The sequence below is a fragment of the Cheilinus undulatus genome, linkage group 7 (assembly GCF_018320785.1).
Source record: "Cheilinus undulatus linkage group 7, ASM1832078v1, whole genome shotgun sequence".
NCBI lineage: Eukaryota > Metazoa > Chordata > Actinopteri > Labriformes > Labridae > Cheilinus > Cheilinus undulatus.
The window spans coordinates 33670050-33684999 of NC_054871.1; the positions used below are offsets into that span (position 1 = coordinate 33670050).

General features: G+C 39.0%; 1 protein-coding gene across 2 annotated transcripts in view; it reads left to right on the forward strand.

Annotated features, from left to right (window-relative positions):
- The window catches only part of polrmt (polymerase (RNA) mitochondrial (DNA directed)), a 78755-nt gene that overhangs the window by 10798 nt on the left and 53007 nt on the right, over positions 1-14950 (forward strand). For both annotated transcript variants that reach the window (XM_041791976.1, XM_041791977.1), the window contains 5 exons: positions 3973-4159; positions 9247-9396; positions 12434-12601; positions 13078-13248; positions 14094-14333. In XM_041791976.1, the coding sequence (XP_041647910.1) occupies positions 3973-4159; positions 9247-9396; positions 12434-12601; positions 13078-13248; positions 14094-14333 (916 nt within the window). The remainder of the gene's footprint in view (positions 1-3972; positions 4160-9246; positions 9397-12433; positions 12602-13077; positions 13249-14093; positions 14334-14950) is intronic.

Consider the following 14950-nt stretch of genomic DNA (forward strand, 5'->3'; position numbering starts at 1 on the left):
CTTAACAAGGGTTGTGTCAATCCTCCTCACCCTTTGATGGTGCCTAAGGCGGGCTTACTCGCAATTACATGCTTTACTTCACCCTCAATTTTTGGCCCAAACATACCTAAAATGCTTCACAGTACTGTATGTTTAATGATACATTCTTGGCTAACTGTGGGAAGTACATTTGCTCTAAACTTGGTTTAATTTTTCATGTATTTTGTTGACTTTTGAAGCATTAACAGGAATAGCTCCTTTTATTAACACATTTGAGTTGAAATAAAAATTATATTATCAGTCCCTGCTGGCTTGATCATATGTTTAAGAGCTTTATCAACCTCAGTCACGTTGATTACTGTAGCTCAAACCACTCACAGAGACTGATATATCACCCTATACAGCATGGTCCAATAGCGGGACAGGTGGCAGGGCTGAATGGTTGGCAGTAGGTATCAGGTTGGCCAATCGATCACTGTAAGCTGATGCTTATATGACATTGTTGTTCTGAAGTGGTGCATTCATGCTCAGCCGCTGACCAAGCACCCTCTCTTCCATCTTGTCTTCCTCTGTATGATTATTTTCTCATGTTGTTTTTTTTTGTGTCCTTTTCTTAACTGTGTTGCATCCTTGTTTATTACGGCCAGCACTTCTTTAAATCACACTTGCTTCTGAAGTGTGATTGCTGTGTCCTTGCCCTCTATGGACCAGTCTGTTCCCCTCTCATCTTGCTCTCTCTCTCACATGCACTGACTCACTTATCCCTTCAAGTTTTCCCCTTTTGTAAGTGCTCTGTCCTCCAGAGTTCTTTGCTCCCTAGGGTGCAGCAGAGCAGTCACCAGGCTGATTATACTCTATCTTTCAACCTCTCTGCTCTCTTTCACTGCCAGCACCCAGACTAATCCTCTCTTTGTTCAAGGCTCCCTCATGTACTCGGACCAAATTGCACATTGCATCACGAGAGACTCAGGGCACAAGTGAAAATACTCAGAAATTTAACCTACATGGTTGCTTTGAAATACTCCTAAACACACATTCCATCATTTTAAACTACAGACAGGATATTGTGATATAATGTTATGTTCATTCACTTAATTATTGTGTTGCTACCTTCTAAATAAAATAAGTTACTTAACCAAGGTTTCCTGCAGATGGTAATTAGTGTGCAGTTATTTATAATTGCCATGAGGAAAAGATGTGCAGGGTGAAGCAGAGCTCTCTCATCAGCTGTCCTCGATGACAAATGAGGTTTTTCCTCACTTTTGTCCTCTGGCTTAGTTGTGTAGTTCTGCTGGTAACCTCTAGAGTGCAGTATAACCAAGCATGATCTGCAGGCTCCTTAATGTTTACAGGGTAAGGGCTTCCTACTGCTATGCTTCTTACCCAAAAATACTTTAAACTAACTAAGTGAACTGTTTTTTGAGCCGGGCCAGGCTCAATTTCTCTGAAGGTGTCAATCAAAGCTGAAGCTGTGGGTGTAATGACGCTGAGAATGGGCAGTCATAAATGGGCCAAGTCCATCCAGGGTTTCTGCCCCCACTTTGTTAAAAGTCATTTTGATTTGAGGGAACAGATTTCAACTTTATGAGCAGAGTGCGGGTGCAGAGTAAGGGTCAGCCGATATTGGTATTTCAGGGGAAATATTGATTTTTAGTAATGAATGTGACCGATGACCAATATTTGGAATCAATATTATTTTGTTATCTCAAATAAAATGTACTTAATATGGCAAAAGTAAAACTGCACATTAAAAATCTAAGCAATATAAACAGTTTAGCACTAACTTTGTTAACATGAGAAATGGCACAGAGCAACACTGTAGCAGCAGGAAACAGGAAGTGAAATAGAAAAATAATCAAAACCAACATTTAGAGCCTCTAAAACTGACATGAAGGTTATTTCTGTTTTGTCCCCCTTGTAATTCTTGCTCTATTTATGCGCCGTCTCCTTAAAAACACACTACTGTGTAGTCATGTAAAAGGCAGCCAGGTGTCGTAACACACCTTGCCTGCCTGGAAACCTGAAATGAAAAGAAGTAGTCAGATGACACCATCCCATCCAATCTGCTACACAAAAGCGCCATGGAGGAAAACTCAGAACACTAAGCTTACTGTGCAACACTGCAGCACTTTTCATGCTGCACCCACTGCAATCGACCTGCTCCTGAATTCACAGCACTCTTCAGCAGAGGAGAAGAAACGTTATGTTCTTATTTTTAAAAATGAAAACCTGAGCATGTGAGTGTATATCAATGATTGATCTATATACAGGAAATATTGGTCAGTATTGCTTATTATTGGATACAAAACATGATAAAAACTCCTTGAATCCACAAACCCTGTCCGTCAAGGCCTAGGAGATAAAGGCAGCCAGGTAACCTAAAAGATTTTATCAGTGATTAATTTTAGTTATTTGTTGGATACTTCATTTGGACAGTGTTTAACTACTCATATTCGAGGTGAAAAGTTCTATTAATTGCGATTATAATTTTTCCCATAATAACCCAGCCCTACCCTCAGGTAAAGCTGAGGTCAGACTATGCACCCTTTTTGTCTGATATGGTGGTCTCTGTGTCACATTAGGTGAGAAAACCCCACTTAGATAACACATGTACCTTATAAAGAGATAACACAAGTCCTCACAGGAGCTTTACCAATATTTATGACAAATTTAGGGAAGCTAAAAAAAACAGTATCTTGGCCCCCAAATCTCAGTTATCATAAACAGGGCCAACAATCTTAAAGCACAAGTCTTCATAGGTATTGTAAATCAAATAGAGATATGGCATCATCGCATTATTACATTTCTGATTTGTATTCCAGGAGCTGCTCAAACTTTGGCATTATCTGCATTCTGCAGTCCACTCATGGACACTGCTCTGTCTCTGATATCTCTGGGAGATTCTATTTAAATAAACATTTCACTGATGTCGCCAGAGCTCATCTGCCTTTGGATCAAACTCATACTCTGTGTCTGGCAGAAAGGGCTGTCGATGCAAATGCCTGAATTAATATTCTTCCACAGTCACTCAGGGTGGAGGAGAACTACAGTATACAAAGGTCCCACTGACAGGGGATTTTTTAACTGAATAATCAGAGGCTTAGATATTTATGTTATTATCTTAGTCTCATTCCCACATCAGCAGGCAGGTCAGAAGATTTTGATCTCTGAACTTGTGGTCAGACTCTGAGTCTGTTCCATCATAATAACCATAATCTCTGACATGGACGAAAATAGACTTCCTCTGTTGACCAGTGGACTGATGAAGCAGACTCATTTTGTGCTAAATTTAAACAAGCATTACTAACCTGATGGGAATAAAATGTATTGGATTACTGTGTGCAAAAAGACAATATGTAGGTGCAGGTTTTTAAATGTGTTGAAATATTTGTAAGGCTACAGGTGAAACCTACCATAGGAAAGAAGTTGATCAAGTTTTGTTCTGCCAATAAACTAGTCCATTTGACCCTAAGGGATTGTCAGAGACCTCATGGTGGGACTCTGAGGATGTCATATTAAAGGGATCTTTTAGTATTTTTGAGGTTGGATTGTGTCAGGTACTTGGTGTTGATAGAACCATAAGCTTTCAGAGATTTCACCGAGCTTTGCTCCTTTAAACAGAATGCACTTGAGAAAGTTGGGCTAAATAGCAGCACAGATGGATATGGTTGCTCAGCGTAATTTAGCAAGTTTTTATTTAAAAATTGGCCACGAATGTGCTGGCTCAATTGCATGCTATATTGGAAATCTCTCAGTGTGTGGCAATATTTTGCAATGCAAGCTTTAGCAACCGGCTACATGATCCTCTACCTTAGCGTAAGTGAACAGCTGTTTGCGTCTGAAGGCTTCATCAGAGAAAAAAAAAAAAAAATCAAGCTCAGACTGTTTATTTGAGCACAGTTTTCAACTTTGAAGCCTCTGTGTCTTATATAAGTATCCTCAGAACCCACAGAAGAAACATTTCTGTAGCACCTGGTCTGTCTGTCCCTACAGGTGCCTGGAACAGATGAAGGAGGATGGCCTATCAGTTGACGACATGTTCAACCAGTGTGTGTTTCGTCAAGATGAGAGAGATGTGGCACTAAAGGCAATTCGCATTGTCCAGCCAGACTATGAGCCCAAACTCAACAGCAACACAAGGGAGTGCTACCCACCCCTGGTTCAGGACTACTACACACAGGTATCTCAATTTTGTCATTAACACTGAAGAGTTAGTAAAAATGATCAAATTGGATTCTTTAATGTTAATACACATCTTGCACATCATTTTAATTATAGATGACCCTTTCTGATTCATACTGATCACTATGATCTAGTGCAGTGGTGTTTAGAAGTATAAGACACTTATTTTCAAGTTGTTTTATCATACAGTTTTATTAAACATGATAAAGGATTTATATCGTCACTACTTTTTTACATCTTTACAGGGGTTGTGGTTAAAGCAATCTTTAAAATCAAAATTTGATTTGATTTGATAGCTGATTTTGATATCAGTGTCCTTTTAATATTTCTTCGTAGTTCTTAGGGTCTGTTTCTCAAATGAGCTGTGATAATTGATGTATTAGCATTACTGACAGTTGTCCCTCTTTAAATTATGTCACTGGAACATGTTCAGGACTCCCAGAGTGCCAGCATTTTCTTACATATTTGCCCATGAAAGCACATTTGTGCATGGCACCTGCTGCCCTCTTGTGTCATGCCAGGTGACTTCTGAATCCCCATTGAGTAGTTAGCAAGCATTAAATTGGACACAACGGATACTGACATAGGTGCATGGTAAATGATTTTCCGATAGGTCAATATCAGGTGTATTGAAAGAGAATTTTGAACTTTAGATTACCTTAATAGACCCAGAAGTAAGCCTTATGGTAGCCTAGAGTGTTTAGAGCATCATTGCTAAAAACAATTGTTTTAAACCAGGGGTGTCCAAACTATGGCCTTGGGTCCAAATGCAGCCCGCAGTCCAATTTTGACTGGCAAATATTAGAAATAAAATGAAATATGCCAAAATTTGAACATGAAGCGTTTACTGTACTGTACTTCATAGTCTCAGCATAAGACAGTACTACTGTGCTAATTCTGTAAACAAACATCTTGACAAGAATTTATTTATGTTTTTGGGACTAAATTGAGACAACATTCTACAGGGTAAACATATTGGCAACCAAAATAATAATATCTTGTTTTCTAACTCCCTGATGGCTACGGGAGCAAATAGCAGTACCAATAATGTTATAGGGGCAGAGCCAGTGGTAGCTAGGGCCAAACAAGGTCCCTTGAAATCTAATTGGTATCCCCAAACACCTGGAAATTATTGTCTATTTACCTTGTCATCCATTAAATCGAATATTTAGCGTTAGTTAAGGCAGGCTGCGGGATCAGGCTTTGCCCTGATCAGCTGATTCAATGCTGGCCCTCATCAGCTGATGGCCAGGTGATTTGCTCTAAGCTCACTATTGACCAATCACTTTCATGCTGCCTTATTTAAACTGCTCTCACCTGGCCACACTCTGCCACTCTCTCTGCAAGCTGCTAATGCAACCCTCCTCCACCCCAGCTCCTTCTTTATTCTGCTTCTGACTTAATCAATGTCATATACCTCACCTTGCGGATATTAAAGTGGCCTCAACATCCTTATATATTTCTGTATCAGTGGAAAGGTTTGGAAACCCCTGTTTGAAACAACTTTATCATACATTTATGGTTGATATTTTCCAAGTTTGTAAATTGTTACTGCATCATTAAGCTTGTTTTTTTCCTTAAAGTCTTAAAGGAAATCTTCTGAAAGTGGAACTACATCCACAATGAAGGTGGCAATTTTATCTAATTTTTCATCACACTTGTTTCTTTCATTAAATATCAAATGAACTAAACAAGGAATGTAACTTACAGTGAGTCTACATGGACATGGACATGGTTTTAAAGAGTGGTTATGTAAGACTATAAATAGCTACAGCAGTTATTTATTTAAGCCTTCGTCTTGTGTATGTTTTGAGAGTCAAAGCGACTGAGAGCTGGTGAAGCTGTCAGGAGGCTCCAGCATGACTACCAAAGATTCGATTGTCACCCCTTCACAGCCAGACAGGCACTGCCCTATTTATAGTGAGCCAACTCTGTTTTCTAATGGGTCTCCTGCTTTCATTGCCTCTCCATCTCTCACCTCTCCTTCCTTTTCCCATCCCCCACCCCAAACTCCTGATTCTCACCAGATTCATCTACAGCATCTTGTACAATCACAGTAGTTTTAGTGATTACACCATACTTAATTTGGTCTGAGTGAGCAATTTTGGTCCAGTATAGGTTATTGTTGAACTCAAAGTAGGATGGTGGCAATCCACAGGTCTGATATTTTCACCTTAAGTGTGTATCTGAAAAAGGTCCACTTTGTAAGAAGGTCAGCTGTGACTTCACTGTTACTTTTGCCACCCTGTGCATTTGGAGAGTTGACTGACTTTCTGGCTAGCGATCTAAGTATGACAGTGATGTTTTTGGTGGGTTGATTTAATGACTGAAAGGCTGTCCAAATAGCTGGTCGACGAGATAACAGAGGAGCAGAATGGAAAGTCTCTGTAGGTTTTTGAGTCAATGTTAGCTGCAGACACAAACTCTAATTAGAAAAATGTTTGTTGGGGTGAGATGGAATTTTGATGACTATGATGCTCGTCCAAATGCAGTTTAATCTAGTTTTAGTTGGAAACTTGCCTGTATTTGCTCCCATTTTCTAAAAAAAATGAAGGAAAAGGAAAAAAAACATGTAAATTTGCTTTCCTGCAATTATAAAAATTCCTCCTCAGTCTGCTGGTAAAACTTGATAATCTCTTTTGTAAACACATCATTTCTCTGCATTTCTATGACAAAACTATTACTATGGTCTCATATACAGTGCCTATAAAAGGATTCACCCCCTTGGTTGTTTTGCACATTTATTGATTTAATAAACCTATCATGATCAATATAATATGGCTTTTTAGACTAAACAAGACAAAATAACCTTTTAATCTCACAGTGAAAACAGATTTCTACAAATTATGTCAATAAAATTAAAATATATAATGTGCATTAAGTGACTGCATATTTACCCCCTACAAAGTGGCTGACCTAATTCAACAAAGGTCCAGTAGAGTGTAGTGAATGGGTCTCAGCTGAGTGTAGTAAAAAGACACCTGTGTCAGGAAGGTCCAGTCACTGGTTAGTCAGTATCCCTGGCTACCATTACACCATGATGACAAAAGAACACTCCACGAAACCTGGAGAAAAGGTTATTAAAAAGTATAAGACGGGGGATGGATACAAAAAAAATCATAGGCATTGAACATCTCTTCAAGTTCAGTTAAATCCACCATTAAGAAATGGAAGAAATATGGCACATGGGTAAATCTGCCTACATCTGGCTGTTCTTACAAACTGAGTGACTGTACAAGAAGGAGACTGTGTGGTCACCAAGACACCTATGGCTACTCCGAAGGAGTTACAGGCTTCAGCAGTTGAGATGGTATAAAACAACTGTTCCCCAAGTCTTTCACCTGTCAAATCTTTATGGGAGAGTGGCAAAGAGAAAGCCACAGTTGAAGAAAACTCAAATTAAATCTCAACTCAAGTTCACCAGAAGGTATGTAGGGGACTCCATGGTCAAGTAGAAGAAAGTTCTTTGGTCTGATGAGACCAAGATGGTGCTATCTGGCCATCAGACAAGATGCTATGTTTGGTGGGCACCATCCCCACTGTGAAGCATGGTGGTAGCAGCATCATGCTGTGGGGATGCTTCTCGGCAGCCAGCCAAGGATGGCTTGTAAAGGTAGAGGATAAAATGAATGCTGCAAAATATAGGAAATTCCTGGAGGACAATCTTTTTCAGTAATAGAACAAAAGCATTACAGCTTGGGTGAAAATTTATTTTCCAACAAGACAGTGACCTGAAGCAAGCAGTGAAAACTACCAGAAATGGTTTAAAGACAACAAGGTGAATTTTCTGGAGTGGCTGAGTCAAAGCCTAGACCTCGATCCATTAGAGAATTTGTAGCTGGACTTGAAAAGGGCGGTTCATGCCTCATCCCTGTGCAATCTGACTGAGCTTGAGCAGTTTTATAAAGAAGAATGGAGAAAAATTGCAGTGCCCAGATGTGCAAGCGTGATTGAGACCTAGCTCCACAGACTCAGTGCTGTGATTGCAACCAAGGGTCGATCTAATAAATACTGAGGAGGTGAATATTAATCAACTCATTTATTTAACCTTTCATATTTTTATTCAGTTGACATTACTTTGTAGAAATCTTTTTCACTTTGACATTATAGAGGGGTTTTTTGTCAAAAAACGTCCAAGAGGGTGAATACATTTTACAGGCACTGTGCAGTATTTTGCATAGACAAAAAAACACCATAATCCTGTCTTCAGACCCTGTAGTGTGTCTTTGTAGACAAGAATTGTGCCAGCATATTTTCACCTGCTATCAACTTACTTCATCTTTGTCCACTGATGATGAGCTGTTGGTTTCTTTGCTTATTTATTGTTCCACAGTTCAAGTATTTAAAAAACTTGTCTGTCTATGTGCCATATTAACTTAAGCTATGCTTGGCAGCTTTCTTTGCATCTTCTTTCAGCAGTGTGATTTACAGGCTTTCTTGTCTAATTAATGTTCTTACTACAATGCAACACTCACTCATGCCTATAAACCTTTCACATTGTGTACAGATGGCGTTCTGTGGTTTCATTACTTTGTCAAGTTCACAATGTCTATAAACAACTGACCTTTAAGGCACTTTGTATTTCTTTAAGCAAGCTGTCGGTGTCTGAAATGTTCCATCCTAAATATTTGCGACCTTGTGTGTGCATTCAGTCCTGGCAAATCTGAAAAATTATAAAATTATCCACCAAGGGTTGTCAAAATACTATATCTGATTCTGGAAGAAATAAAACTATGCTAGTACCTATTTTGGTACAATGACAACAGAAAAGTTGTCTATGTCAGTCCTTTTCAAAAAAAAATTTCATTAAAATAATTGAGATAGCATCACTTTATAATACATGATATCAAAAAATTCTAAAATACCCGTTTAGCAGATTGCTTAGCATTCATAGTTAGACAAAGTTTGAAAAAAAACCCCTTGAATTTGATCAAGTGGCTACATTCAATGCACAAGTGATCAAATTTAAGATCAATGTCTATGAACCTTGCTGCTTTTCTTAAACATGGTTCAAAAAATACCTGTAAGTCTTTCGTATGATGTAGTCATGACTTTTGTCTACCTTTGGCTTTTTGTGTGTTTCAGAGAGCAGACCACCAGTACCCCAAACTGGACTTCACTCGTGAGGAGCTCCAGGAGCGCTTCAGCCGTCAGCTCAGTATGGAGCAGGCCTGTACGATCACCATCGACTCTGTGGAGGGGTCCAAGGTTGTCACTGAAAACATGGCCAAAATGGTAAGAAAAAAATGGTGCCTCTCCTAATTTTCTTGCAGTCACAGAACACGAGACTTACTTGAAATTTGTAGTATTTGCAGTATTTACAGCCGATATAGGCAAATCTTTGCCTTTTTATCCATAAGTTTTTAAATAGCAGCAGAAATTTTCATACTTGCTGAAATGTAACTCTATAAGGGTACTCACTTAACAGTAATTTTAGGATTACCATTTCACATTGAAATTTCTCATAATGAGGAAGAAAAGCTGTTAAAAGTGGCCTTCTGGGTTAAGGCAAGTGATCCCAGAATGCATTTAACAGGAAGGTTAAGCAGGATTATGGGAACTTTATCCATGAATATGTATTTACTGTTTAGTAAATACATTGTTTGGAAAGCACTTTCTATTGAACAGAGTCTTCAGTGTAGAAGTAAGCAAAGGAGGTGGATGGAGCTGAACAGCACGTCTGGTCTCTGTGGGTGGTTGGGAGTTCCACGTTATGGGGTCGTGGTCAGTCATAAGAACAGAGCAGCAGCCTCCAATGGCAGTTCACTCTTCCATATTTCAAAGTCTTTTGCGTAACATCCATCGTTTCAACAGCAACAGTAAACATTGTTTTTATTATCACAGCTCTGTAGCTGCAGCTGCTGTAAAACATTATATCTTTAAAGTGCAAAAGAATGAATTCAAGCAAATAAACATGTATTTATTATAAAGTTTAGTTTTGCAGACTGTAGAAGATGCATTTTATCTTGGCTCTTTTCTGCTGATGATTATTGATAATGTTTGATATATAAAGCAGTTTTTAATGCAGTGTTAGATAGCCATGACCCTAACACTTGAGCCATGAATTAGTTTCTTTTTTCCTCTGATTTAAACTTTGCAATGACATGCATTTGGGCCCTGGCAGGTTCTAGAGGTAACATATTATTCTTGTGGCGTGCCTTCTTTCTAACTCTGGCATTTACAGTCCAGCCTGGCTCGTCTGCCTCTGCAGATGGGCTACGTGGGAAGCGAGCGGGCTGAGAGTCCCTGGTGGTCAGGAAGCATTTACAGACAGACAGGGCAGAATAATAATGTATTGTAATGGAGGCCCCTGGAGAGATTGCAGAGTCACCTTTCCATTCCACATCCAGACTGTGTCTCTTATTCAGTCACACCAAGGGAAACTCTTCAACTGAGGAGTGAGCATTAGCACAAAGTTTTGCACAGAGTAAATGCATAACCACAGTACCCCAGGAACAAAACTTCATACCAAACTACAGATTGTCATCTTCATCAAGTTCTTCATGTCAGGCATTGTAATATATTAACACTGTTTGATATTTCACAAATTATGCTAAATCGCTTGTTTGTTTGGCATAGTCAGATTTTACAACTTATACAGAATACTTTAAATTTAAATATGTACCATATGTAAAGATCCTAGAAAAGATTTGGTAGAATGTTGTACTGAGTCAAATGGTCACAGTCAAGCAGTGGTTTTGTTTGACTTCCTGGTGAAGGCTTGATGCCAAAACGCATTAAAGTGTGTTTTTTAAGGTCCACGCGTGACCGTGCTATGAAAATAAAGGTATTTTAATGCTTGAAGAGAGTGCCTTGGAGTTTTTTTCTTGTTTTTCATCAACTTTCTGAATACCATTTCCAAAGAGAACCTCAAACAAACTTTTTATTGAGTCCAAGAAGCACTCCCTTCTATAGTTTTTTGAGAAAAATGTGATTATCTTGAACACATTTTTTAAAAGTATAATGACAAATAATATTTTGCAGCGTTTTACTGCACAGACTGGAGTAGACCCTGAACTAAATGGTAAATGGATTTGAGTTTCTAAAGTAATTTCTATTCTTTTGACTAATGGAAGCAGTGTTCACACCAACGTTTGGGGTTCAGTGTCTTGATATGTGTCTGCAAGAGCAGGGGATCACACCTCCAGCCTTTCAGCTAAGCCCATAGACTTTACCCCTATTCATAGCTGCATATTAAGTATGCACCATTCTGTAATGAGTAGAGAAAGTCCTGTTCCAATCTGAAATCCTTTTTGAATTGAATCATGAGCCCAAGAATCTACTTCTGACTACAAGAGCATAAAGTGGGACTAAATATCAATTAAAAAATGATTTATTGTTGTCCTGATTGTGTGATATGTTTTGAAATCATTGTTGCCAAAGATTGATACCTCTAATTTCAACAAAAAGGTTGAAGCCCTTTGGATAGATTCCCCTGTCAGTGTGACTTACAGGGTAATGGCTTCAAGACTTCCCGTGGTGCTGTTTGTGACGATAATGAGGCCAACACGAGCAGGGATTAATTGGTCAAAGAAGAAATTGACAGTTAGATGATGTTAGACAACGGTGAAAAGAAGATAAGAGAGAAAGCATGATAAAAAGTGAAACTGATGCTAAATTGCATTGAATAAATGCATCAGTCCTGCACTTTGCCTTTAAAAGGCGTTCTATCTTTTTTAGTTTATCAGATATATTCACGTTTCATAGGACTGCATACCTCTATATCAGTTATGGCAAAATCATTGTAATGCAATATTATTGTTATTGTAGGCCGAGTGTACGAGTGTATTACATTTCATCATATACTATCCTATCTTATCACATCTTCTTCTATCATATCTTATGGCATTGTATTGTATCCTATTGTATCCTTTTGTGTTGTGTTACCAGTTCCTTCACCAATAATGTAAAGACTGCATACAAACTGCAATGTTTTGTTGGGAACCATGCCCTGAAAGTGGGGTGTTTTTACTTTTTACTTCTTTTACTACTAAGAAACAAGTCTTTGTCTGATGGTCTGTTTTCACTCTTCACCTGGACTTATCTGTGCCAAACCAGCCTAACCATCAAATGTAATGCAGGCTCATGTTGCACACTATATATATCCAGTGGGAATTGGCCCTATCTATCTACTGCTCCACAACTTATGATGACCATTGTGTCTATGCGGCATGTGATAAACAAGGAGGACATTTCTATTTTATTCCACACATTCTTAGAGGGTTTCCTCCTGGCAGGCACAGGCATGAAATGGATTATATTGTCCTTTCAGAGGAAGCTGCTGGCAGATCAGCGGGCACAGTGGCAGAAGATCCTCCTCCAGGCCTTAAGGGAGAGCAAGATGATCCAGCCTAACCCCTGCAACAGGAGCTACAAGCTTAACCTTTATCCCTACCTCTTTCTGCTGGAGGACAGGGAGTATGTTGACATCATGATACAGGTAAAACAAACCGCCCCACTCAGCCAACTGTTTAAAAAAGAAAAAAAAAAAAGAAAAGAAGATTTTTCAGCGTTTAGGACAGACAGGGGTTTTACCAGCACCTCATCACAGCACAAAACATATGTAGAAGTGTCCCTGATGTGCTCCTTAGTATTCAGGACACTGTTATTGTGCAATACAACCCAAACCTCAAAACCAAATCAATTGGCAGAGAGTGACAACAGCTGCAAAAGAATCAGGCTTTATCTTTGGCAGCAAAGGAGAGCACGCTTTGATCAGACACCTTTTTGCTTCCATTACAGACAGATACACAGGATGCGACTTTAACTCTAAAGAGACTATTCTCGCTTTGTTTTTCCCTCTGTCTGGAGGATTGCCTTTCTGTTAAAAGAAAGCAGATCTGCTGTTCATTACATAGTTTTATTATTAATATTCACTTTGTTTTGACCTGATGAACTGTGTCTTCTTTTGTCTAGAGTGTTGCCAACATGCCTCCCAGTGGAGACGCACTGAAGACTTTTGCCAGTGACCTGGGCAACAGGGTCTTCACCAAGTACTCTGTGCGGCAGAAGAACAAAAACCAAATGGTGGAGAAGCTGGGCAACATTTACAATTGCTATGTAGACCTGCTGGCCAGAGATCATGAGGTACCGTAATCATCATGCCTATCTTTCTATATGTTCATTTAAGAAATGTTTTAGTTTTTCAGGTACAAATCTGCTATGACAAAATATGAAAGGCAAACTTTAACATACTGTAATTGTTGCTGTATTGTGTAGACATGCCAAATTTGAAGTTACCAAGCTTCTAATGACAAATTCTAAAAGTCCCTTTCCAGAACATAGATAAACTAACCATGGTGAGACAAAAACTAGCTAATAATTGATTTTTCAGCTGATGTTATACATCTAAACAGAGTTTACCAGCTTCTTGGCTTGATTTTTCTTTTTTTCCAAGTGAGTAAATAAAAATGTTCCCTAAATGGGCCCACACCGCCAGTATCTCTCATCCAGTGTTTCTCCAAAGTTTCTAAAGTCATGGCATCCTAAGAAAATACTAAAGTCATCGAAATGATAATAAGCAGGAGCTCATTAAACTGCTGTGACTAGTTAAGCAAGAAGTTTGTTAAGGTGTCTGCATTATGCAAGCTATTTAACATGCAGCCCTTTGTAGTTAAAATGGCAACTATTTTTATGCCTTTGGTTGTTGTTTTGACAAAAGAAAAACATAAATCAAGCTTTGAACTTGAAAGGTTTCATAAGATACCTGCACTCAAGGCTCTTGTTTTGAACAAATTTGAACACACTTATGCATCTGCACAATTGATTGGACAGAAAGACAAGGCCTGTTTGGCATATTAGTTGACTTGCCACATGTTGACGTGCCGTCCAAACTGTGAAGCTTTCTGTATTCAGCAGTGACTCAAAATTTCTGCTAGGGATATTGATACCAAGGTAAAAATGTAACTTAAACCTCTTTCTTCTTCCTGCAGGCCTGTGATGCTCTTCCCAGGGAGCTGTGGTGTAACCTGGAAACGAAACATAGTCCAGGACCTACACTGCAAGGTGGAGAGATTCATTGGCCATACACAGTAACTCTGGAGCTGGGCACCTTCATGGTGGATTTGATGATTAAAAACCTCAAAATTAATAGTGACATCCTGGACTCGACTAACGACAGGAAGTTAATCCCGATTCTCTACCACATGTACACCTTCCGCAGCACACGACAAGTATGTTATGCACAAGCCTTCAGAGGGCTAACTTTTTCTGTTTTACAGGGATTATGAAGGAATTACCTACCCTGTAGGTGGGGTTGATTATTATTAAAGGTGATCTTAGCAAACAGACTTAGCTTTGATAACCTCATAGCAAGATTCTTGTACATAAAACAAATTGAACTTTTGAAGTATAAATGTTAAAGAATTTTATGTATAATAAGAGGTCTATATGATGCAGTCCAGTGAGCACAAACTGGATTGATGTTGGTATTTAGTTGGCAATGGGCTAAAAGGAAGTCTAAATGTCATAGAAGTCCTTGAAACCATTTTTAACAATTCAATCGTTTCGTAAAACACTTCATGCTTCCAGCTTCTGAAAAGCTTTAGGGAGATACTGATTTCTCCCTTTCCAGCAGGGCTTTGCCCCTGTGAAGCCAGAATTACCAGAAACTGGTTAGTAACCATGGTATTACAGTGCCTGATTGGCCAGCCAACTGGCCTGACCTGAACCCTATAAAGATTCACTGTAGAAATGTCTAGAGAAGGATGAGAGACTTAATAGTAGAGATGAGCTGAAGGCTGCTATCAGAGCAAAGCTGGCAGATAGTTGGCAGAACACTGAAAACAGT